The sequence below is a fragment of the Alexandromys fortis genome, unplaced genomic scaffold, assembly GCF_014885135.2.
Source record: "Alexandromys fortis isolate MF-2015 unplaced genomic scaffold, M_Fortis_MF-2015_v1.1 scaffold_31, whole genome shotgun sequence".
NCBI classification, from domain to species: Eukaryota; Metazoa; Chordata; class Mammalia; order Rodentia; family Cricetidae; genus Alexandromys; species Alexandromys fortis.
In genome coordinates this window covers 9,861,217-9,886,230 of record NW_026067974.1, presented here as the reverse complement: position 1 = coordinate 9,886,230, position 25,014 = coordinate 9,861,217, and the positions used below count along the sequence as shown (strand labels likewise).

Below are 25,014 nucleotides of genomic sequence, written 5' to 3'. Positions count from 1 at the left end.
TGTTCTGGCTGACATACACAGTCCATGCGGTGAGGCCAGTGAGGAGGCAGTAGGAGTGTGAGGTACTGGGTGTGTGGAGTCCATAGTCAGGAAGTAGAGAGAGGCGAAGGCTGGTGGTGTTCAGTCCTGGTCCCTAGCCCATGTCTGACACCACCCCGTATCCCAGGCCATTTTCCCTTCCTGGGCTGGACTTCTCTGGAAAAGATGTGTCTCCCAGGTGATCCTAAATCTAATTAAGTTGATGATGGAGACAAATCCCCAAGCCCTCAGCATTCTAGGAATCCTGAGAGCTCCCAGTGTCCATGGCTGCTCAAAAGCACCCACTTCCCCAAGCCCCGCCCATTTATCATGTTATAATATCTTAGGATCTTTTTCATGGAAAACTGTTTCTTATCTTGGCTGGATGTGTAGGGAGCTCTCTTTGATTTTTCTAAAGGTGAAGTTTGTGGCTCCCCTTGCTTCACGCTGTGTGGCTCTAAACAGGTCCCATTGTCATTTAAGTCCAATTCTAATTCTAAATACTAGATTCAGGGCTGGTGGCCAATGAGTGCAAGTCTCTGTGGTGTGTCTGTTCTTAGAACAGTTGTAGGTGGACCTGGCACGTGGCTCAGTGGTAAAGCCCTTGCTGAACACGTGGACCTGGCACGTGGCTCAGTGGTAGAGCCCTTGCATAACTGTGCAAAGCCCCGGGTTCCGTCCACTGTCAAGGTAACAGTGAGAGGCACATCGGTGCATTCTTTCTGCGGAGGCAGTATCCTGCATGTCTTCACTGAGGTTTGGTTTGGTTTGGTGTTTTGAGACAGGATTTCTCTGTGTAACAGCTCTGAAACTCGCACTGTAGACCAGGCTGGCTTCGACCTCACAGAGATCCGCCTGCCACTGCCTCTCAAGTGTTAGGATTATGGGTGTTCGCTGCCACCACCTGGCTCTTCACTGAGTTTTACAATGGGCCACATAACATGGGCAAGGCCTTGGGCTAACTCTTTTGGACCACAAAAAAATAATGTCACAGCCCCTGCTTTCAGGAGATGGCTCTTCAGAGGCTACAATGTCAGGATCCTTTATGTCTGTTCCGTTCGGCAAGCAGGGAATTCACTTGGATTAAGCTGAGTAGCAGTGAACCCTGGATGACCGTGGCTGAACCACTTCGGGGAGAGCACTGTGCTCTGCAGAATGCTGTTTCCCTGGACATCCCACTGTGCAAGCCCAGAATAGGAGCCTCTTCTGTGCTGCGCCCAGGGTCAGCTCTTTTCTGCCTGGGATGACAGAATGGAACTCTGTTTTCCTGATAGTGGAGCTCTCCCGCCCTCTGGGTGTAGTGACAGCGTCTGCAATATCAGCACCCTGGTGACAGGCAGGAAGTCAAGGAGTTCAAAGCCAGGCTGGGTTGCAGAAGATGCTGTCTCAGGAAACAAAACAAACATGCAAACAAAAAAACAAATAGTCTAGGGCGAAGACGCAGTAGGTAAGTACTTACTAAGAACCTGAGTTTAGATGCCCAACATCCATGTAAGTCTCCCACCCCTCCCCCATGGAGGCGCATGCCTGTAGTTATAGCACTTACAAGTTATAGAACTTGATGAACAGCTAGTCTTGCCCTGAGCTCCATGTTCAGTGAGAAAATATGTCTCAAAAAATGAGGTAGAGAGCAATAAAGGAAGATGCTGACATCGGCCTCTGGCCTACTCATACATACACACAAACCTGTGCACCTCCCCACCCACCCCCACCCTCATACATACACACAAACCTGTGCACCTCCCCATTCACCCCACACTCATACATACACACAAACCAGTGCACCTCCCCACCCCACACTCATACATACACACAAACCCGTGCACCTCCCCACCCCACCCCACCCACAGAATGGAATATAATAAAGCAAAACAAACAGCAGCAGCAAAAGGTGAGCCAGCCACTGAGTCCTTCTGTCTGGGGGGATTGCCATGTAGCCCTACTGAGTAGGCTGGGGGAGGTCTTAGGAGGGACCAGGGGAGCTTTGCTGATTTCTTACCATTACCCCCTATGTAAACTGCCGCTTTCACTGTGATCAGAGTCCCTAGAGCTGTGTGATGCAGAGAAAAGCCATGTATGTCAGCAGCATCTGCTTGCAGAAGCGCTCAAATCCTCCTCGGTGGCCTCAATGTTCTTCATCTGGCTGGAGATAGTGCCAAAACATGATTCCCTTCACTTGGTTTTCGTTGTTGTTTTTTCATTTGTTTTTGTTTTTGGAGACAAGGTTTCTCTGTCTATCCTGAAACTCACTCTGTGGACCAGGCTGACCTTGAACCTCTTCACTTCACAAGACAAGTGGCCGGGTGGTGGTGGCACACACCTTCAATCCCAGCACTTGGCAGGCCGATTTCTGATTTCAAGACTAGCCTGATCTACAGGGTGAGTTCTTGCAGGACAGTCAGGGCTACACAGAGAAACCCTATCTTGGAAAAAGAATATTTCATGTAACTGTCAAAGCTGACAGATTGTGAATCAGTGTGAAGTCACTGACGGCCAGATGATCCAGGGCTCCAGACTGTAATATGAACTCTGGATGGCACCTGACTGGCCTCAGACGGCCCTAGAACACTGGTCCTCCTTTCCCAGAAAAGCCGACTTGAGGCCAGATGTGTGTCGGGAACACGTGCCACATCTCTGTGCCAGGCCACCGTGAAGGAGGTGGAGGCCCCGGAGCTGGCTGTAGAAGAGAGAGGAACCAGCCAAAGAGGATGTGGGAGGAGGGTTAGCCACCAAATCTGGCCCGTTTTGACTTCTTGCTCTCTGATAAAGGATCCTTCATAGACAGAACTGTTAAGTATTTTTTCCTTGAGCGACAAACCTCTCCGCCAACGCAAATAATCCCAATGAGACCAAATCAGACCAAATTAAAAGATGCCCATGTTTAATGGCTGCTAGAGCTCCTGGGTGGCCCCGGGAAAACACGGAGAGGGGAACAGAGAACCGAAAGACCATGGAGACCACACGTCCTTTCTCTAGGGGGCAGTTTAAATAGCCTGTGGGAGTGGTCTTGACCCCCCCTCGGGAGGGGTCACCATTTGGCGGGCTTGAGGCAACTCCCAGAGGAGGGGGCATTGAAATGGAACTTTCCACCCAACATTTCGTGATGGAAGTCAGGGGCCTGGGATGAAGCCCCCCAACTAAACAATCCAGACTCTTTGTAGAAAGGGGTGCCAGGTGATGCTTCCGACCAAACAAGAGCCTCTCATGATGCTGTGCTCCTGTAGTCCCAGCACTCAGGCAGGGGGATGACCAGTTTAGGGTCATCCTCAGCTGTATTGTGAGTCCCAGGCCTGTCTGGAACTTAAAGAATTTCATAGTGTTCTTCCTTGGAGAGTTTTCCCCTTTTAGGGCCTTTAGTCCTCTCTTCCACTTTTATTCTGTGTTCCCAGTACTTGGCCCTTGGAGTCTTGTGTTTTCATTTTCTGCCCTTTCTTTGCAGTGATGAAGACCTGTTCTGCTTCCTGCCCTGAGCTGAAAGTTTCTCAGGGTTTTCTGCCCGGGTTCTAATCCTGATTATTGACTAAATAACCAAATGAGTAAAGGATGGATGGATGGATGGATGGATGGATGGATGGATGGATGGATGGATAGACGGACGGATGGACAGACGGATGGATGGAGAGACCCACCACTGCACAACATCTGGGGTGACAATGAAGGCTGGACCTTTCATTGTCTACTAGTGGTGGCTCTCTTCCTCATCCTTCTCCCTTTTTCCTTTTCTCTCTCCCTCTCTTCTCTCCTTCCCTTCAGCTTCCTTTTTCTCCTTCTGAGACAGGAATGAATATAGACCAGGCTCAACTTGAATTTTATATAGTGGAAGGTGACCCTGAGCTCTGGGCCCTCCTGCCTCCACCTCCCCAGTCCTAGAATTACCGGTGTGCACCACTGCTCTTGACTGTCACCAGAGCAACGCTGGCCTGCTGATGGCAGGCGTGGGAACACACCGGGACAGGTGACCCTCTGCTCTGAGCCATTGCCACGTCTGGATGGGGCAGCAGGCTTTCTGTGGACCTCAGGGTTTCTGTGTCTTGGAAAGCTGAAGCAGACAAAACAGAATATCTCAAACTGCAGGAAGTGTGGCTTGAGGACCTGCCCCTGTCCTGCTTCCAGAAAGCTGGCCAGGCAGATGGATGTCATTGTCACTGGCTGAACCCCACATGTTGGTGTAATAACCCAAAGGTAAATGACTCCAGTATGGAAATTCAGGATCCTGTTTATAAAAATGAAAATGTACCGAAGTCACACACTCAGACGGGTACAAGGTGGCAGTTGAACTGGACGGTCTTTTCCATTCAGGACAGATTTCTGAACGGCACCCCACACACCCCTCCACACTACCATTCCCCTGCCCTGCTGCACCGGTGTGGCTGTGCTTTCTCCCCTAGGACATCCAGCATCCCCTGGGCGCTTCCGGGTCCAGGGCTCAGCCCCACCTTTGCTCCGTCATCTAGTGGGCGCCGTGCGGCATTCTGGCTTCCCTGGTCACGGATTGTACGTCTCAGTCCTTGGACTCGGCTTCCTTGACAAGTACCTGTCTCTATCTCTGCCTGGGTCCCATGTCACCTTCCTTCTGACCGTGTCTGAGCTCTGGCCTCCACCTTTGTAGGTAGGGAGTCCCTCAAATTCAGCTCTGTGCCTTCTTTGGGATGTCTGACTTTCTGAGGCCGTCTGATGATTCTCCTTCTGAGGTTTTCCGTCCTGATCTGTGGTGAGCGGACAGGAAGGGGCTTCTTAGGGGCTGTGGCTGATGTTAGAATAGGCAGGGCCATCTATAATCTGTTCATTCACAGTCATTTCCTCACCCATGTTAGGTAGGTGGCCTCTGACAGGGAACTGGCAAAGACAATGCCAGGCTGATGCTGTGCTCAGGGATCTTGAAGTCTAGGGGCAGGGGCAGGTAAGACAGGAATCTAGATATCGATGGACCAGTGTGACAGGTAAGATGACATCGGTGACTCTGCCTGAGGGAGGATCCAGTCGGCTGAACCCTGCAGGTGGAGCCATAAGAGGGAAGGAAGGTTGACATTAGATTTGAGGCCTCATGCCTCAAAGGGGTGGCTGAACGAGGAGAGATGGCTCCTGGGAAGAGTGGACAGGGACGGAGCTATCAAAAGCTCACTAGAATTTTCCATCCTCTGTTTAGATGTTCCCAGGCCCTTCAGGCCACCTTCTGGGCCTCAGTGTCCATCCAGACACATGAATGACAGGAAACTGCCTTCTTCTCCCCACTACCCATATCATCTCTTTCCCCATGACTAGGGGTCTTTTGTCAAAAAGATCCATATGGGGAAAGTTGAGCATGGTGTCACAGGCTTATAATCTCACCACTCAGGATCCTGAGTTCAAGGGCAGCCTGGTATAGTGTGAGGCTCTGTCCCAAAAACCATAAGTCTGTGTGGGTGTGGGGATGTGGCCCAGTGGCAGAGTGCTTGCCTAGTAGGAATAGATCCTAGGTTCAGCCCACTGCACTAAAAAACAATATTAAATCTGTGTGCATGTATTTATTATATGCAAACATATTTGTCTATGAAGGTGGCTATTTGAGTTTTGTTGTTTAGTTTTTGTTTTGTTTTGAGACAGGATTTCTCTGTGTAACAGCCCTAGCTATCCTGGAACTAGATCTGTAGACCAGGCTGACCTTGAACTCAGAGATCCGCCTGCCTCTGCCTACTGAGTGCTGGGTTTAAGGCAGGCACCACCACTGCCCAGCTGAAGGTGACTGTGTGTGTGTGTGTGTGTGTGTGTGATAAGTGGAAGTGCTGTGGGTTGATAGGAGTGACAGGTTTATTCCCACGTGCAAGACCTCATTCCCAGAGTTTGGTTTTGTTGTTTTTGTTTGTTTTTGTTTTTAGAGACAAGGTCTCTCTGCATCGCCCTGGCTGCCCTGGAACTCACTGTGTAGAGCAGGCTGGCCTCAAACTCGCAGAGATCTGCCTGCCTCTGTTTCCCAAAGCCATGCACCACTGTGCCTGGCTGCATTCTCTTGATTGTTGATTGATGTGGCTGGGGCCACCCCTGGGCAGGTGGTCCTGGGTTCTCTAAGAAAGCAGGTTGAGTAAGCCATGGGGAGCAAGCCAGTAAGCAGCTCTCCTCCATGGCTCCTGCATCAGCTCCTGCGTCCAGGCTCCTGCCTTGAGTTCCTTCCCTGCCTTCCCTCAGTGACAGGAGGGTGGCACAAAGCTGTGAGATGAAGCAGCCCCCGTCCTCCCCAGGATGCTTTTGGTCATGGTGTTTCATCACAGCGGTGGAGACTCTCAGACACTGGAAAACAAACACACAATCATCCACGTTTTAGATGCTGGTATAGTTGTTTACTTTCAAAGACAGTTACACAAATGTTCCCTTCTGTCTCTTTTGGAAACACCGGTAAGGATGGTGAAAGTGGGTGCCAGAGCGTTTTACACCTCAGGGATCAGCCAGAACTCACGTACTCTCTCCTGCTGAACACTCCCCTGCACATACACCTCACACACAACTCCGGGACCTTCTGGAGCTTCCCAAGGTCTGGGACCTGGGGCTGATTGTGTGTTTTTGAGACAAGGTGGCCCTTGCTGGTACTCACTATGCAGGTCTAGGTTCCGCCCACTCGCAGCAATCTTCCTGGCGTAGCTCCCTGGGTGCTGGGATTGCAGGCACGTACCAGGATGCCTAGCTGAATCCTGTGTTTTAAGTCTGCCCCTCGGATTAAAAAAAAAAAAAAACAAAAAAAACAAAGCTACCTGTCTTTGAACAGATGCTACACATAGATGATAGCATGTAGAAGACACATACGTGATACAGCTAGATAGTACACACAGCATCTCCTTGTTCTCACGTCTTCCTCTAACATGCAGTGAGCAGTGGCAGCGGCCCACCAACTCCAGAAGGGCGCCACGGCAAATAAGACGGTCCAGATTCGGGAGCTCTGACATGAGCTGGCTAGACTGGCCCCAGGGTGGCTGTCACATTGCTGGGCGCTCAGGACTTAGCAGGTGCCCACACCTACATACCGGATGAGTACCTGAAGGCATTCACGGTGGTGCTGGGCTCTTGCGCAATTTTCCCTTTCAAATAGAAGGTGTTTTCTATTTGAGGCTGTGGGTAGGCTTGGCTGGAAAAGTGGTTATAACAAATTTATCTGTCCGTGGATTAACGTGTCTGCACCTCAGTTTCCCCACTTGTGAAATGAAAGGTGGGACAGTACGTCTTGGCTCCCTTCCAGCTCAGCCTGAGGCGTCTGACGTTACCTCTGTCAGAGCCGACAGGGCAGTAATCCCTTGGAGGTCTGGACCCTTCCTCCCGCCCACTGTTTGCCTGAGGATGAGCCTGGGATGGAGGGAAGGGAGGAAGAAGCAGGAGCCTGGATCTCATTATAAACCATCTGCCAAAAAAAAAACCCATCTGCCTCCAAAGCAGAGTCCCCAAGGAAGGAAAGTGCCCCAGGCCTGGGGTGGTCATCTTCCCTGGCGGGAAAGGAAGGTCAAGGTCCCCCAGCAGCCCCAGAGAGCCAGTAGGATGTGTGAGCTTGGGGTAAGTGGGGTGGGGAGGGAGATCAGGGATCAGCGTTCTCTGAATTGCCCTGAGAGAGTGTTTGCCTGGACCCCAAGACCGCCTGCCACTGAATATGGACAGCAGTGTTTCCTGTTGCCTTGCTTTCTGGTGGGGCCAGCAGGGTGCCAGGCGGCGGTGGGGATGGCAGAGGCTTGGAGGGCAAAGGCAGGAAGGACGTTCAGATTGCTAGTCAAGGGTCCGGACAGAGACTGCCAAAAGTGGGAGGACACTGCCGAAGTTGGCAGAGGTTCTCTGACGTGAAATATGCCATGGGGGAACGGGGAGTGGGGGCGGAGGGCGGGGGACCAGAGGGGAGGGAGGGGAGAAGGGAACAAGTGGGGCACCTTCCTCTCCATGTTCGTTTATAAACATTGGTTAGAGCGGGGGTTTGAAGGGTCTGAGGAGGCTGAACGGGCCTCAGAATCTCAGCTGAAAACAAAACAGATGAGTCAGGACTAAGAGGAAAGAGAAGCTCACAAGTTTTTGTCTTCTGTAAGCCTCAAAACAAGTCAGGGCTAGTGGGGGTGCACACCTTTAATCCCAGCTCTCTGGATACAGAGGCAGAGGGATCTTTGTGAGTTCAAGATCGGTCTGGTCAACAGACTGTGAGTTTCAGTCCACCAGCCAAAGCTACCTAGTGAGACTCTGTCTCAAGAAAAAACGCAATACAACTAAAACAAATAAAACCCCAACGCCTCAAAACATCCCCATTGGTAGAGTTTAACTCTACCAATTTCTCGGTGTGGCTCACTGAGCCTAAGTCTCTCATCCAAGGTCACCTGGGCAAGGTGGCCAATCTTCCCTATACAGCCCACCTCCTGGCAAAGGCTTCTCTTTCTCCATGGTCCTGAACCTTGTTTAAGCCTCTACCAGGAGGGGAGAGCTGGGGCATGGACAGACTGGGCAGCCTGTCTGTCTGTGAACCTTTGTCAAGCATTCCCTGGGGTCAAATTCACAGTTAGAACGTCACTCGTCCAGTTAGAAGTTAGTAAGGCAGTGTGGGGGAGGCACTGGGCCTGAGTGGAGCAGAGCCGCCTAGGTGCTCTGCCCTGAGGAAGCAGTCCTTCAGCTGGGTTTGCAGGAGTCAGCCAGGTCTGCAGGAGTGCGCTGGACACCAAGAGAGGCTAGACCAACCTGTGGGCTTATAAGCAGCGGCTGTGAACGTCACCCAAGCACGAGGAGGATGTCCTAGGTCCTGACTCCCTCCAGGTTCAGCCTGCCTTCCACAGAAGGCTCTCCTCCTATGGTCAGCCCCTCACACTCAGTCTCCCTGCAGCTTCGGCACCATCATCCCAGGCTGCCGGGTTCACTTCCTCCTCACTGGCTGCATAATAACCTCAGTTGGGGTGCTGGGCACAGGCTTGGGGGACCTCTGACTATGACACGTTCCTGATATGAACGACAAACTCTATTTTTCTAGAGTCTCGGAGACGGACCATTTTCGAGTACCACCGCGTTGAACTGGACTCCAGCAGGATAACCAACATGTCGGCCGTGGAGTTCACCCCATTGCCAAGTGAGGAGGGGCGGGCAGCCTGCTGTTTTGGAACATGCTTTAGACTAAAAAATGCCGGCTTCTGATCTCAGATTCTATCTCTGATCCCTGGGGACACAGTCACCTAACTTCTCTGGACCTAATTTTACCGTCCTGCAAAGCTGTAATCAGGGTTGGAGCCACGCAGGCCAAGTTGAGTACAGAAGTGGCAACCTTGACATAGACCAGCTCACCCAGGCCTGGGGTGAGGTTTATGTCTAATCAATGCTATCTATTGCTAGGGATACATACCTGAAGGCCCAGAGAGCCGAGCCTGCTTGGACAGGGCTCCAGAAATAGATCTAGTCTTTACTCCCCTTCTTCCCCCTAGAGGAGATGTCCCTGGAGGCTACCTCACTGGGCAGCCTCAGTTAAGATGGAGCTTGCTATGTGGCCAAGGCTGGTTGCGCCTTTGTGGTGATCCTCCTGCCTCTGCCTCCCAAGAACTGGGACTACAGGCGTGTGCTACTGCCCCAGGTCCAGAATCCTATTTTTCTAGGGGATTTTTTCCTTCTCTTGTCCCACGAGTCTTCCTGCTGACAACTGAGGCTGGAGCTGTTCGCCAGCCCTTCTGTGACGTTTCTTGTGTCTCCTACAACCTCCTCTGCCCCACCCCAAGCACTTTTCTCTTCCCTGGAAGTTCTGGGAACAGGTAGCAGAGAAGGAAAAGGAAAGTGTTATCATGAGTCCTGGGCCCCATCTCAGCCCGATCTCAGGCAGGTGTCTTCTCCCAGGGCGGTCAGAGGATGAGGACATAGCCCAGGTCACAGTCACCCTCCACTGAGGCTAGAACCCCAAAGGCCTGGGAAACAGGGGTTTCCCAAAGACCACTGTAAGAGTAGACCTTGGGATCATGGTGATGTAGGCCTGTAATTCTCTTTGAGATGCTAAGGCAGGAGGGCATTGAGGTCAGGGATCTCTTGGGCTGTATAGGGAGACTCTGTCTTTGGGGGGAATCAAACCTCAAGTCCTCAGCTGTCCCAGCCGTACAGAGCCAGCCTGGGAATGCATCTCTTGAGACTGGAGGGAGGCTGGGAACCGGACTGAACATTCTGACTCCAGGCTCAGCCAGGCCCTGGTTCAAACCCAGACCTGCCATTCTTAACTGCAAGATGCCAAGTCTCAGTTCCCCTGTGAAATGGGGTAAGGAAAACTCCTGCCCACGGTTTCCATATATTCCTGACTCCCAGGACATATGAGTGTCCTGTATTGGTTATTGTTCTTGCTGATGTGACAAAATACCAGGCCAAAGCAACTTAAGAAAGGAAGGGAAGGGACTGGAGAGATTGCTCAGTGGTTAAGAACACTGACTCCTCTTCTAGAGGACCCTGGTTCAGTTCCCGGCACCCACATCCCACATGGTGGCTCATAACTGTCTGCAACCCCAGTTACAGAAAACAAACATGCAGGCAAAATACCAATGCACCTAAAAATAAAAAAAAATAAATTATTTAGAAAGAAAGGGAGTGTAGGGTACCCTCCATCATAGTGGAGACTGGTATGGTAAGAGCAGCTCACATAGGGTCAGCAGTCGGGGTTCCTGGGTCCCCAACCTGCTGGGCTTCAACTCACCAACTGTTCTACCCACATTCAGGGTGGATCTTTGTCCTTGGTTGTGCCTCTCTGGGTGGGGTCCTCACAGATATCCTCAGAAGTGTTTCTTCTAGGGGACCCACAATCCAGTCAAGTAGATAATGAAGACCAGCCATCCCAGGGACCAATAACCAGGAGGGCTGGAGAGAAGAAAGAAAGGGAAAGAGGAATGGCTCTCCAATAATCTGAGCACATCCAGGAAGCAGAGGCAGGAGGATTTCTGTGAGTTTAAGGGCAGGCTGGTCTGCATAGCAAACTCCAGGACAGCGCCACTGTCTCAAAACATAACAACAAAAGCAAGAGAGACAATAATGACCTTCCATGCCCACCCAAGTCAGCAGCACTGCAGTTCAGGAAGGACGGAATTCAGGAGAAGCAGTGATGTCATACTGACAGCGGCAGTGTCCTCTCTTGCAGCCTGCCTCCAACATCGGAGCTGTGACACCTGCATGTCCTCAAACCTGACCTTCAACTGCAGCTGGTGCCACGTCTTACAGAGGTTTGTGTCCAGGTTACACACGGAGGTGAGGGTGGGGTTGTGAGGGGTGGCCAGGGCCCACTGACAGCCTCAGGCCACACTGCCCACTATCTGCTGGCATTAGGGTCTCTGACCAGTGCTGCTCTGGGTCTTTAGGACAAGAATGTCACAAGTAAGTTTCTCTCAAGGCTTGCACCTGCTCCAGGTGGCTGTGTGGCACAGTAAGGCCTGGGGTGGCCAAGCTTCAGGAAGATCATCTGGAGACTCCAGAGATCTCCCAGGAAAGCCAGCTCATTCTGGGCCAAAGCTTCAGAGCTGTGGTCACTCCAGAATCACTGACCCATTGTGTCAAGATTTCCAGGGAGACCCCAGGTCTAAATTTTTGCTGTGGTTATTGTTTGTTTGTTTTTGTTTTTGAGACAAGGTTTCTCTTTGTAGCTCTGGCTGTCTTGAAATTCACTCTGTAGACCAGGCTGGCCTCAAACTCACAGAGGTACACTTGTCTCTGCCTCCCGAGTGCTGGGAAGGTGTGTACAATCACCGCCAGGCCCAGGCCTGCATTCTAGCCTCATTTATAAGCATGTGACAGGCCATGACGTAAAGCTCGTCACTGCTGGGTGAGCTCCATGCCCCCTACCACCCACCCCCGCCACTGTCCTCTTGGGCTGCCACAGATTTCCTGAAAACCAGGAGCATGGATGCTGCAGGTATCAGAAGCTCAGGACATTCTGGATGAGATGCAGTTCTTAAACCCAACGCACCTTCCAGTCGTTGTTCTGGAATCATCCCCTCACCGATTAGGCTTGTAATCCAACCTCAGTTCTTCTATGATATTTAAAGCCGTCCTGATCTACATAGTGAGTTCCAGGATATCCAAGGCTACATATTAAGGCCCTGCTTCGAAACAAAACCAAACCAAAACTTAAAAAGCCAGCCCAGGGCTGGAGAGATTGACCCAGGGTTCAAGTCTCAGTATTCAATAGCTTACAACTGTCTGCAATTCTAATTCCAGGGATCTGGTACCCTCTTCCAACTTCTGCAGGCTCTGCACACGTGTGGTACACAGACAGACACACAGGCAAAAATCCATATACGTAAAATAAAAATAAAATACATCTTTAAAAAAAAAGCTATCTGGGCATGGTGGCACTTGCTTATAATCCCAGAACTTGAGAGGATGGGGCAGGACCAGCAGGAGTTCAAGGTCACCTTCAGTTGTGTAGTGATCCCCAGGGAACAAGATCCCAGGAGCCTTATTTTTTAGTTCATCTCATGCATTTTCAAAGCCAAGCAGCATTTTCTGAGCCTTGGGGTGATACTTGATCCCTGGGATCTGGGGGCTGCTGCCAGGCATGACTCAGTATCCAGCTCGTGCTGAGCCATAGGAAAATGGGTCAGACAAAGCAAACCCTCCCTTCACCACCCCCAGTGAGTGGCCACACCCAAACCTAGTGATGAGATGGTGGAATAGGAGCTGGAGCCCCCGAATGTGAAGATGCTGGCCAGGTTAGGAAATGTAGGGGCTTTGGTGGTGGGCTCTACCTCTGTGACAAAACAGGGATGCCTCAGCAGAGGGTACAAGGGAGCTGAAACCACCCATCCCAGCCAGACACCCACGGCACTGGACTCCCTCCAGCAAAAACTTCCAGCAGCCAGCTCTCTGGAGCCTCAGCTCCAAATGAGAGCTGATCCCAGTTCCCTGAAAAGCCAGAGGGCAGGGCCAGTGCACTGGGGACACCAGTGGGCTTCTCCCCTCTCTCCCACTCACTCTACCCTCTTTAGCCACTCAGGGCCTCCCTGCCCCCATGCTCTGAAAAAAACAGTTTCATGGACCACGGCGGGTAGTTTCCTTTTATCCTACCCTGATCCCCACTTGTCCCCTTGACGCACAGTGGAGTCTGTGGTGGCCTTAGCCCTGGAATTGCCCAGGAGATGATGGTCATAATTCTCACCTTACCATGTCATTGTGAGGGTTCCTTGAGATGAGCCTGGTGGAGTGGCAGACTGTACCAGATATTCAAGACACGCTCAGTAAACGGCCCATTCTCACATTCTTCTCCGAGGCAGCATTGGCTAGCCTGAGACTTAACCTGTGCCGTTAAATCTAAATGGGAGACTCAGGGTTGGGGTAGTTTTTGATTTTTGTTGTTTTGTTTTGTTTCGTTTTGTTTGTGAATATGGGTGTTTTCCCTGAACGTACGTCTGTGTACCATGTTCATTCCTGGAGCCCTTGGAGGCCAGAAGAGGGCATGGGATCCCCTGGAACTGGAGGCACAGACTGGGGACAGAACCTGGGTCCTCTTATCTGGAACTTGCTATGTAGACCAGGCTGGCCTTGAGCTGCTTCTTTGCCATACACTACCACAACCAGCATGAAGATTCAGTCTTGTATTTTGGTTTTGGTTTTGGTTTGTTTTCTGAGACTAGGTTTCTCTGTGTAGCCCTGACTGTCCTGCAACTCACTCTGTAGACCAGACTGGCCTTGAACTCAGAGGTCTTCCTGCCTCTGCCTCCTGAGAGCTGGGGTTAAAGGTGTGCGCCACTGCCACCTTTAACCGGGCTCAACTTAGTCTTAAAAGAATCTGCAGCATCATCAAAGAAGCCTGAGTTCTGGCCTCCAGACTGCTCTTTGTTCTCCATCCCCTAAAAAGGGAGAGGATGGTGGCTGGGCCAGCTTAGCCTCTGGAGGCCTCACTGGATGGCCCTCTGGAAACATCGCCTTGATCTCACTAGGGTGTGGGCAAATGGCAACTGCTGAGACTGGATTAATCGCTGAGAATTCTTTCTCTGCGCTCGTGGTTTAGGATGTTATTCTTCCATGGTGATATGCTTGGGTCGTGTTAGGCTTAGTGGCTTCTTCTGGCAGCAATAACGAAGAATGGAAATTCAAGCAGGATGCTGCGAAGAACGAGCTCGGGTTCATGCGTGTGCTCCACCCTCTCCCTTGGAAAATCCTTGGTGTCTCCTGTCCTCTCCAGAGACCCATGTCAGTCTCTGACACCGTTCTTATTACTGTCTTGTGATTACACAGAGGGAGTTGGCTACATTACATGATCTGATGCCACCCTCCCCCAGCCTCTGCTGCCTCAGTAGTGATGGAGAGACCTGACTGGACAAGGCTTTCTCCAACGGAAAGCACAGGCATGAGCATCCCAGATTCTCAGTACAGAATCAAAAGGACCCTGAGAGCATCCAGGGTCCTGCACACACAGACACTGCTGGGCAGAGAAAGCCTTGATCTGGGGAGCTGGGGCAGAAGGAAGAAGTAGAGGACATGAAAATCTCATAATGAAAAATATAATATCATAATGAAAATCTCATATAAAAATCTCATAATGAAAAGAAGTAGAAGACATGCAAATTTCATAATCATCTCCTGCCCAGGGCACCTGTGCAGTGACCTTCTGGAGCCTAACCAGCCAGCCTGGAGCTGAACCCCTCCCCCTGCTACCCTTGCAGGACTGTTAATAAGTAAAGGGGGTAAACAAGAGGGGAGGGATTCCCTTCCGATCCCCTCACATCTCCATATTTGCTTCCCCTATAGATGCTCCAGTGGCTTTGACCGCTACCGCCAGGAGTGGTTGGCCTACGGCTGTGCCCAGGAGGTGAGACCCGTGAGTGATCCGCTCTAGTCCCGCTGGGAGAAGGGACGTTGCCCGAGGACTCTGCCCCTGATAACGCTCCTCAAGCTGGCTTTGGTTTGTGATGGCTTCATCCTCCCCTTCACCCCAGACAGGGTTTCTCTTCTGCTCTGAGCCACTTTGGAGGGTTTTCCAGGGCTCTCAAGCCCTCGAGTCGAGCTAGTGATGTGGCCCTGAGCAGGCAGGCAGCTTTTACTGCAGAGGATGGGGTGTTGTGACTCGTCTTGGCCACAACCGACTCTTCTGGGGCCACTGTCGCTCTATCGCTTCTGATTTTGAGGGAGGCGGTCATTCTGGGAGTGAGGGGCTTGTTCCAGGAACCTCCTACTTGGATTCCCATCCAGGTTCCGGGTTCCTTCTAGACCAGTGGTTCTCAACCTTCCTCATGCTGTGACCCTTTAATACAGTCCCTCGTGCTGTGGTGACCCCAGCCATCAAATTATTTCGTTGCTCTTCATAGCTGTAATTTTACTACTGTTAATGAACTCTAAATATTTTTGGAGATAGAGGTTTGTTAAGGGGACGCGACCCATGGGTTGAGACACACTGCTCTAGACTCTAGAAAAACCTCACGTGGGCACGAACAGGTGATGTCATCCGGGCACCACTCCTCTCCCGCGCCCTCTCAGATAGGCCTCCCTTTGTGTTCTGGGCTAGCCTCGAACTTGCGCAGCTTCCTGCTCTCTCTGTCTTCCTGTAAGCCAGGCACACTTCACTGCTCTGTGCTTGCTCCTACTTAACATGACCCAAAAACCTGGGGACCAAGGCCCTCACTGACGAGAGGGGAAACTGAGGCACAGAGAAGTTTAAAGAGTTGGCCCGATCTTCACCATGACAAGGTACTAGGCTCAATGTTTAAACATGAGGCCTCAGGCTTCCCTGCCTTGTTCTCATCTTTCTCTGACTTAGGAAAAAAATAATTGGGGCAGCAAAATGGGTTAGTGAGGAAAGGTGCCTGCTGCCAAGCCTCAGGACCTGAGTTCAATTCCTAGAACCCACATGATAGACGGCAAGAGAGGACTCCTGCGGTTTGTTCTCTGACTTGCTGTGGTGGTCACATACTCTAAATAGATAACATACACTAAATTGATAAAGGAGGTGGAGAAGCCAGCCACATCTGACATTGGCTGTTAGTGACTATTAAGATATTATCATTTGTTTATTTATTTTGTTTTGAGACAAAGTCTATGTAGTCCTGGCTGTGCTGGAACTCACTATTTAGACCAGGATGCCCCCAAACTCACAGAGATCCCCTTGCCTCTGCCTCTGCGTGTTGGCACCCAGCCAGGGACTGTTAAGATTTTATCTATTTATTTAAGATTGACCTCTTGCCAAGTGGTGGTGGAACACACCTTTAATCCCAGCACTTGGGAGGCAAAGGAAGGTGTCTACGTGAGTTTGAGGCCAGCCTGGTCTACAGAGTGAGTTCCAGGACAGCCAGGACTGTGACACAGAGAAAAAGATTGGCATCTCAGCCCCCTCAGGGAGTGGTTTGAGGCGCTGGCAGATAAATTACCTGTGAGATAAGTCACATAAAGTGGAAGATCCCATCCTAGTTATTTTCTGAGTCAGGGTCTCCCTCTGATGACCAGACTGGCCTTGAACTCCTGGACTCAGTCCCCCCACCCCCACTCCCGCTCCCAGCCCACCCCCTGCTCCACCTCCCAAGTAGCTGAGTGTAAGTATCAGGTTTGGATGCATTCAGGACTGGCTGTGTCCAGAAGCAGCACTGGGTCTCTTGCAGGCAGAGGGCAGGACATGCGAGGACTTTGAGGATGAAGGCCACTACTCAGCCTCCCCCGATAGCTCCTTTGGCCCCTTCGATGGTGACCGCACCACCTCTTCCTCCCTCTTCATCGACAGCCTCACCACGGAAGGTAAGACACAAGTCCTGGGGCACAGAGAAACCCTGGAAGAGCCTGCCTGTTCCTGACAGGGACTGTGTCACAGGACAGGGTCTTTCGCTGACGGCGCACTGAGGCTCAGACAGCGTAGCTGTCTTGCTGGTGAGAACTGGGAGCCAGTAGAGGAGAAGCTCTGACCGCTGGGAAGACTGACCGTGGGGAGATAGAGATCCCCCCAGAGAGGGGAAATGGGTATTAGAGCACCCCATCTTAATAGTAACCTTGCAGAATCCGCGAGGCTACTTATACTATAGAACAACATTTCTGTCCATGTAGTCGGTGGTGAGAGACGATTGTCTGATTTTATTTTTCTATAACCTTCATTTTTTCCCCTTCTTCTGGTATTGAGATCAAGCCCAGGGCCTTGCACGATGCCAAGCAAACACTCCATCACTACACTACATGCCTAGCCCTCCTCTTTTACTTATTTTACTGAGACAGGGTATATTAGTTACTTTTCTATTGCTGTGACCAAATGCTGTGACCAAGGCAACTTATACAAGAAAGAGTTTAACTGGGATTATGGTTCCAATCACTGGATAATCTTGGCCATCCATCAGGCGGCCAACTGCATCTTGATCGTGTGCCTAAGAACAACTGTGGTATATGTGCTTTATCAGCTTAATAGCTGCTGCATCCTCCTTCCTCTGACTGGAGAGCCACCTCATATTTCACGAGCCTGGCAAGATGGCTTCCTTCCACTGTCAGTGGCTCTGTAGGACAGACTGGGACACTCGTGTCCACCAGGATAGGTGTGGGCTGGGCTGTTAGTGAAAGGTCTCGAAGAGATGCCGAGATGATGGCTGGGGGTATGGAGTTTATTGGAAGAGCTATTGATGCCGTGGACAGACAGACAACAGCATGGTGGGAGCTCTGAAGAGAGGAGTCAGGGCCCACATGGCCGAACCTGAAGTCTCTCCTGACACCTTCCCTGAGGATGGGAGTGGTTCCACTGCACAAGCCTGCAGTCAGGGAAGGGGTGGGGCAGGATGTATGGCCAGCAATACCTCCTTCGATGTGAACTCTCTTCTCCAGGTGAGGAACCCTGGCACTCAGGTCCTCTGGAAAGACAGCAAGCACTCTTTACTGCTGAGCCGTCTCGCCGGGCCCCAGCATATGTTTTTCATATGGTTTTCTTCCGTTATCTACATTTTGATGCTTCAGAACCCCGGGAGAGCAGACAGAGTAGATGTGGTAGCAGTTGGGGATCCCAGTGCTGCAGACAAGTGGGTGTCAAGGACAGTGAGGCACAGAGAACACACAAACTGTCCCCTGAGAAGCGGCAGTACCTGGACTAGTGAGAGGCCAGCAGGGTATTAGGCTTGGGTGAGGGTTTAAAGGAGGCTCCTAAACGCCCAAAAGTAATATTTGAGATAAATAGTTCAATGCGGTGTTTATAAAGATCAAAATTAATCTAAAAACTCGACAATGTACCAAATACCAAAGTTTTCGGCAGAGGATGGGACCCCCAGGTCAGCTCTGCAGGGTTTTCTGTGGTGATGCAGTGGAGGGGGCAGTTGGGGGAGGCTCGGGGATGATGGACATGGAGGCAGAAGCGACAATGGCTCAGCAGCTCAGCCTGGGAAGGACCAGGGCTCTGAAGGGCCTTGAGCCATCTCTCCAGCTACTTTCAGCAGCTTCCTCTGCAGTGTGCAGCTGTGACATTTAAGAGACTACTAGGGCCTCAAACGCCAGTGCACAAACACAGTACCCACTAAGAGTCTCCAGCAGCCTGGACGGTGGAGGTCCAGCAGGAAGATGGATGAAAAGCTATAAATGGTGGTGCCGTTAAGACGGTTTCAAGTTGAAGTGGTTAGAGCCACAGCCTGCAGTGCTATGGGACTCTCAGACATGGAACTCCTGGCTCCCTTTGCCTCGTGTGGCAAAACCCCAGGAAGAAGGTTGACCGCGGAACAGACTGAGAAAGCCGCTGGTGTACACCTTGAGCAATAGAGAGGGAGCTGAAATTCCTGCAGTCCCAGGAGTCTGCCAACAAACTGGGGGACTACTGTAAGCCTTCCACAGCATCCGGCTGCCCCTTAGAAGGCCAGGCAAGATTTCCATACAGCATCCCAGCCAGCTGCCTGGCCCCTTTCATCTCTCCACCCACCTGTATACACAGCTGGCAAATTCTTTGACTGGGGGCTGTCCTGTCTTCCCTGCTTCCCAGCTTACGACTCACTTCCTCCCTCTGGGAAACTGTTGATTCCCATGATCTGGGTGAGGCCTGCAGAGATAGCTTCATCATGTGAAGTTTATTTATTTATAGTTTTGGGAGTTTTTTGTTTGTTTGTGTGTGTGTGTGTGTGTGTGTGTGTGTGTGCATGTGCACATGTTAGAGCCTAAATCCAGAACTTCCCACATGTCTCATGCTTGGTATGTGCTCAGTGACTGAGCTATGCCAAGGTATTGCCCCTCTGCTTCCTACCCCATGTGGGTGGGGACCATGTCCATCCATTATCTGTGGTCTCCCTAACCCTATCCGCAGCATGCCCAGCCCATAGTAAACACTCATTTTTGTTGAATGAACAACACAGATAGGAAAAGCTGGGTTGTCCAATCATCCCTTACATTGCTATATAGTTTTGGGCAGGACATCTCCCCTGTCTAAACGGAAAGTTTGGAAAGGACACCTTCTGAAAGTTCCATCTAGAGCCGGGGTGACAAAGTCTGAATGATCCACTAATCTTGCTCCTTCTGTCCTCTTTGAAGATGACACCAAGCTGAATCCCTACGCAGGAGGAGACGGTGAGTACGAATGGCTGGGGGTCCACCCTGAGGAGTCACAGCGGTGGGGGAGGGAGAAGAGCAAACCACGAGAGTCTCAGGCCTCTGGCTGAACAGGAGGTTGGCAGGTCTGCCACCATAGACCCCTGGTCAATGGAACACGTCTACTCTAGACCCCTCTTGTCTCAGCCAGGAGCCTCCTGTGTCTGTTGCCCTGAAAAGAATTTGAGGAAGTGGCTGATCCGGTGCCATTTGGCAGGGGACAGGGGGGACTTGTGACAGGGGGGCCTGCTCCCCTGTGGACCTCAGCTATATGGGGCAAGCAGTTTCCTCAACATCCAGGTTCCCTCCCAGGCAAAGAGCATGCAGGTGTTTGTTGTCCATGCCTGTCTGTAGAGGTCCCAGAGGGGGGCTACCACCAGCCTCAGAGAGAATGTTCTCTGGTCATAGAAATCCCCCCCTCTTGCTGTGGCCCAACACGGATGGACGTGGGAATGCCTTTCTAGCTCCAGGCTGGGGGTGTCCTTGGGAGTCCAGCGGGAGAGCCTCCTTTTTTACGGCGCAGTCTGGCATACCTCCCAGTGGAGATGACACCATTGTCCCCCTCCATAAGTTTGAGAAGCTTGGTGTGTGTGAGGCGGAAGGAACCGGGCCAGGTTCTTCCAGCTTGTGCTACGTGCTCATCCACCACAACCCAGATCAGAGTATCCCAGCAGGCTAGAGGCCGATGGCCAACCACCAAGTCAGCAGAGGCTAGCCTGGGTGTGTCCCCTCAACGCTTCCACTTCACAGCATCACTAGAGTGGCCCGGATGGTCTCTGTCCTAGGTTTCTTCTGTGTACACAGTGCCCAGCAGAGACCAATGGGGTGAGCAAGAATCCTGATGCAGTCAACGTCGTGTCGAAGGCCTCACACTCCAGTTCCCCTTCCCACCCGAGAGCCACGGGAGGAGGATTGGGCGTTTCCATTGCTGACATTCACCTCTGTCTTTTTAGCTCATTCCTCCACACTAGGTAGGGGAGCCAGAAATACCCACCTCAGGTAATGTTAGGGAACCCACCTTCCCACAGCCGACACTGTCTGTGTGTCCTTGGGCAAATGGCGTGACATCTCTATGTTTCTGTTACCTTAGACATAAAAGAAAGGGTGAATTTGGATGACCCTTTGGATATATTTCAAATGCCTGGGATGTTCTCTAACAGTGGTTTGTAGGTTCCTGTGGAGGGTCTGGCTCATCCCACTGACTTCAGGCAAAATAGGACCCCCTCTTCACAGTGGACCCCATAGTTCTTTTTTTTTTTTTTTTTTTGTTTTTGTTTTTCGAGACAGGGTTTCTCTGCAGCTTTGGAGCCTGTCCTGGAACTAGCTCTGTAGACCAGGCTGGTCTCGAACTCACAGAGATCCAGATCCGCCTGCCTCTGCCTCCCGAGTGCTGGGATTAAAGGCGTGCGCCACCAAACTCAGGCTGAGTTCAGACTCACTGCGATCTTGAATTCTTCACCCTCTTGTCTTCTCCTAACTTCTGAGATTACGGGTCTTTGAGACCACACTCAGAGCTAAGATCCCAGTTTTTTTAAATTACATTTATTTCGTCTGCGTAGTCTGTGAACACCTGCTACCCTCCCTCTGGAGACCAGGGAACAGTTCTCAGGAGTCAGCTCTCTCCTTTCTACCATGGGGTTCCCAGGGATCAAACTCAAGTTACAAGGCTCAGCGGCAAGCACCTTTACCCACCGAGCCATCTCGTTAGTTCCCAATCTCTCCTAACTATCACATGCCCTTTGCGAGTTCCTCATAAGTGCTTGCTGATGTGGCCTCTTTATAACTTAAGAGAAGCTTCTAAACGATTCTAAACAAAAACGCATCAAAGATGTCAGGACGTTCGTGTTGGTATGTACATCCCACCAACTCTCACCGTACCTCTCTGTGGGTTTGAAAGTGTGGGTGTTCGGGGGACCCTGTCAGAACCCAAGGCTCTGAGGCCCAGCTTCTCTTTGTCATCTCCACAGGACTTCAAGACAACTTGTCCCCGAAGGCCAAGGGCCCTCCTGTGCACCTGGGCACCATTGTGGGCATCGTGCTGGCTGTGCTCCTGGTAGCGGCCATCATCCTGGCTGGGATTTACATCAGCGGCCACCCTAACTCCAACGCTGCACTCTTCTTCATCGAGGTTAGTGTGGAATTTGCCCGCGTCCGCTTAGGGCGAGCTTCCACGTCAGTATTTCCCTCACCATTCGGAACCCCATCCTGTCCCGTCCCGTCCCATCCCATGCCGTCCCTCACCTTCCTGAGGAACTTTCCTCCACTTCATCCCATCATCCTGGGACCCAGCATCAGTGCTCTCCCTCCCCAGAGCGTGGTCTCCCTGCTTTTCCATTTGTGAGGTTAGGAAAGCCCCTAGAGAAGGTCGGTCAGAAATGTCATAGGTGTCCTATTAGTGGCCGGGGGCTGTCCCCTAATGACCTGCGGCTTCTCGTACCCAAATTTGAGGTTTTGAACGTATTCAGAGTCATGAAGGAGCTAACATATTTCTCTGCTTCTGAGGGCTTCATAGGTGATAGCCGACAAGCCAAAATGCTCATGAGGGCTGTGCTCTCGGGCAGCTCTAGCTGGGGATGCTGCAGGTTTGATGGTCCAGAACCCAGAGGGGACAGAAGTAGATCATAGGAAGTGACATCTGGCTCCCACCCAACTAGTGAAGACATTCCCAGAGACCCATGCACACCCCCGACAATGATGTCTGAGGACGTGAAGATGAATGTGACCCTGGCCCTGTTCTCTAGGGGGTCACAAGCAGATGGTGCCCCTCAGCGAACCCAACAGCACTACTTATGTCGTATACCAGAGTGAACGTCCCCAGAACCCTGATTAAGAAGGACCATTTGAGAAGGTTCCAGAGGGGTACATCTGATACACCAGGGTCTACCTGGGTCACAAGCCCACTGACCTCATTCCCCAGAGGCCCAGGAGGTTCCCTCAGCTTTTTAAAATGAAACAGCGTCTTTCCAGTTCTGAATTTATAGCCTACCTGGGTATCACCAAGGACCAGTGGTTCCTAGGCCACAAGGACTTGGAAGGGTGGGGTCAAGGTAGGGCATATGCATTTCGGTTTCCCATGGACTCTGATGCGGGACCCGTGCTATCTATCAGGCCCTCTTGGCATTTTCAGAGTCTCCTAGATCATTTGGACATCTGCAGCCTGCTTCATCCCTTCCTACAGTCTCGTGTCTCCAGTCTGCTGTTGAAGCTTCTAGCTCAGTTTTGCAAACCACACAATGATGGATAAAATGTGTTCCTTCCAAACCTACTTCTCAAAATGCCAGGCTAGGTGTTGCGCGCTTATAATCTCAACACTTGGGAGGTATAAGCAGGAGGATGGCTGAAAGTTCAAGGTCAGCCTGGTGTACATAGAGAGTTCTGGACCAGGACTATATTGGGTTTCTAGTAGCTGTGGGTTTACTTGAGAGGAATCTTGCTGAGAGAGTGGCCCCAACTACTAGGTGTCTCTCCACAGTGAGCCCCTATTCCTGAGCCCCCATTCCTTCAAAACCCTTGTAAGAGGAAACCTTGCCAGGCAGTGGTGGTGCACGCCTTTAATTCAGCACTCAGGAGACAGAGGCGGGTGGATCTCTGTGAGTTCAAGGCCAGCCTGGTCTACAAGAACTAGTTCCAGGACAGGTACCAAAAACTACAGAGATCTTGAAAACGAAAGAAAGAAAGAAAGAAAGAAAGAGAGAGAGAGAGAGAGAGAGAGAAAGGAAGGAAGGAAGGAAGGAAGGAAGGAAGGAAGGAAGGAAGGAAGGAAGGAAGGAAGAAAGAAAGAAAGAAAGAAAGAAAGAAAGAAAGAAAGAAAGAAAGAGAGAAAGAAAGAAAGAGGGCTGGAGAGATGGCTCAGCGGTTAAGAGCACTGCCTGTTCTTCCAAAGGTCCTGAGTTCAATTCCCAGCAACCACATATAATGGGGTCTGGTCAGCAGGCATACAAACAGACAGAATACTGTATACATAATAAATAAATAAAAAAAAAAAGAGAGAGAGAGAGAGAGAGAGAGAGAGAGAGAGAGAGAGAGAGAGAGAGAGAGAAAAGAAAGAGGAAACCTTGCCCTCAGGGGAGGTGAGTCCGATGAAGAGGTGTTATTCGCTGACTTTGCTTCTGTGTCTCCACAGCGGAGACCTTACCACTGGCCAGCCATGAAGTTCCGCAACCACCCCAGCCACTCCACCTACACAGAGGTGGAGCCCTCGGGCCACGAGAAGGAGGGCTTCATGGAGGCGGAGCAGTGCTGAGCACGTCAGGCCAGAGACCTGGGGATGGCGTGAAAGCAAGTCACAGCAAAGAGAAGGGATTTTTCCTGGCCTCCTCTGAGCTGGCCATGGGCCAGGAAGACGATGACTTATGGTGCCCAAACTATAGTTTGGTCCTCACACCCCAGAAAAAAAGGGGTACAGCAACGCAAAGGAACACTAACCTCAGAGTTCCCTGTTCTGGTGGGAGAAGCCTCCTTTTTGGGGTCTCTCGATGATCTGCGCTGCAGCTATTAGCAGAGCCCCTCCTCACTGGAGACAGCCTAGCCACTGAAGCCCCTGTTGGGGCTACTGTATTCTAGGGTCAGTAGACTCAAGGGTGGTCTTCCCAGCTATGGAGTCAGTGCCCTTGACTCCAAACCCTGTGGCTCTGGAAGCCTGAAGAAGGGGTGCCCTCCATCTAAGAGCTCTTATCTTATCCCTTGAGACAAACCAAATGAGAGGCGAGAAAAAAAAAAAAACCTTGGGGAACTCTTGTTTTCTGGCCTTGGTCCTTTGCTTCATCCTTTCTGCAGAGACCCAGGGCCGACATCAGAACATGCAGCCTGCAGCCCGGGCTGCACCCCGCCCTGTTCCTCAGCCTTCACCTTGCAAGCCGGTCTTGCATGGCTGCCAGTAATGAGTAGGGTGCTTACTCCCCCATGTGCCTGGTGCCCGCTTTATTTGCTGGTCTGGCCTGTTGTCAATGCCAGTAGTTTCCTTCAAAGGGAGAAGCAACTCACCTGGCTCATATTTCTCCTTGACTGACCTGGGTAGGGAGGGTTTGTAGCCATTAAAAAACAAACAGACACCCCTGCCTCAGCAGGGAGCTCCAGTGGAGCCTGTCAAAGCACAGTTGCCATGAAGGTGAGGAATAGAAAAACCTGGCGTGGGAGGGAGGGACCTTGACCTGGAAATCAGCCTCCAGCTCTCCAGCTCTGCAAAGAGCTTTGGGGGCATGGAGTTCGTGCCTCCCTACTTAGCCTGGTTTTAAGGTACTTCTGTCCCTCTGATGGGCACATCTGCTTCCAAAGGACGATGAAAATCCAGCGCTCACCCTCCCTCCAAATAACTACCATCAGCCAATAAATATGTCACAGCCTCCTCCACTCTGTCACAGTTCCTGTGCATGTAAGGAAGCACCCGAAAAGAAGTCTGAGCTCCAGGTGGGTCAGTGGGAGGAGGGAAGGTTGTCTGCAGATACCTGGATACATCCGGTCCAGAAAAGTCCAGCCACTCCACAATTGACCCATGAGAGGACACGGTGACAAACAGAACCAGAAATATGTTGGTGCCCGCTCTGC

The 25,014-nt window shown here is 51.4% G+C and overlaps 1 protein-coding gene across 1 annotated transcript in view; it reads left to right on the top strand.

The window, feature by feature from the left end:
• The window catches only part of Plxdc1 (plexin domain containing 1), a 54,513-nt gene extending 29,699 nt beyond the window's left edge, over positions 1-24,814 (top strand). Inside the window, exons 8-14 of the mRNA XM_050156977.1 lie at positions 8,972-9,067; positions 11,096-11,177; positions 14,701-14,761; positions 16,542-16,674; positions 19,414-19,449; positions 21,438-21,598; positions 23,594-24,814. Coding sequence (XP_050012934.1) covers positions 8,972-9,067; positions 11,096-11,177; positions 14,701-14,761; positions 16,542-16,674; positions 19,414-19,449; positions 21,438-21,598; positions 23,594-23,713 — 689 coding nt within the window. The 3' untranslated portion in view covers positions 23,714-24,814. The remainder of the gene's footprint in view (positions 1-8,971; positions 9,068-11,095; positions 11,178-14,700; positions 14,762-16,541; positions 16,675-19,413; positions 19,450-21,437; positions 21,599-23,593) is intronic.
• The last annotated feature ends 200 nt before the right edge of the window (positions 24,815-25,014 follow it).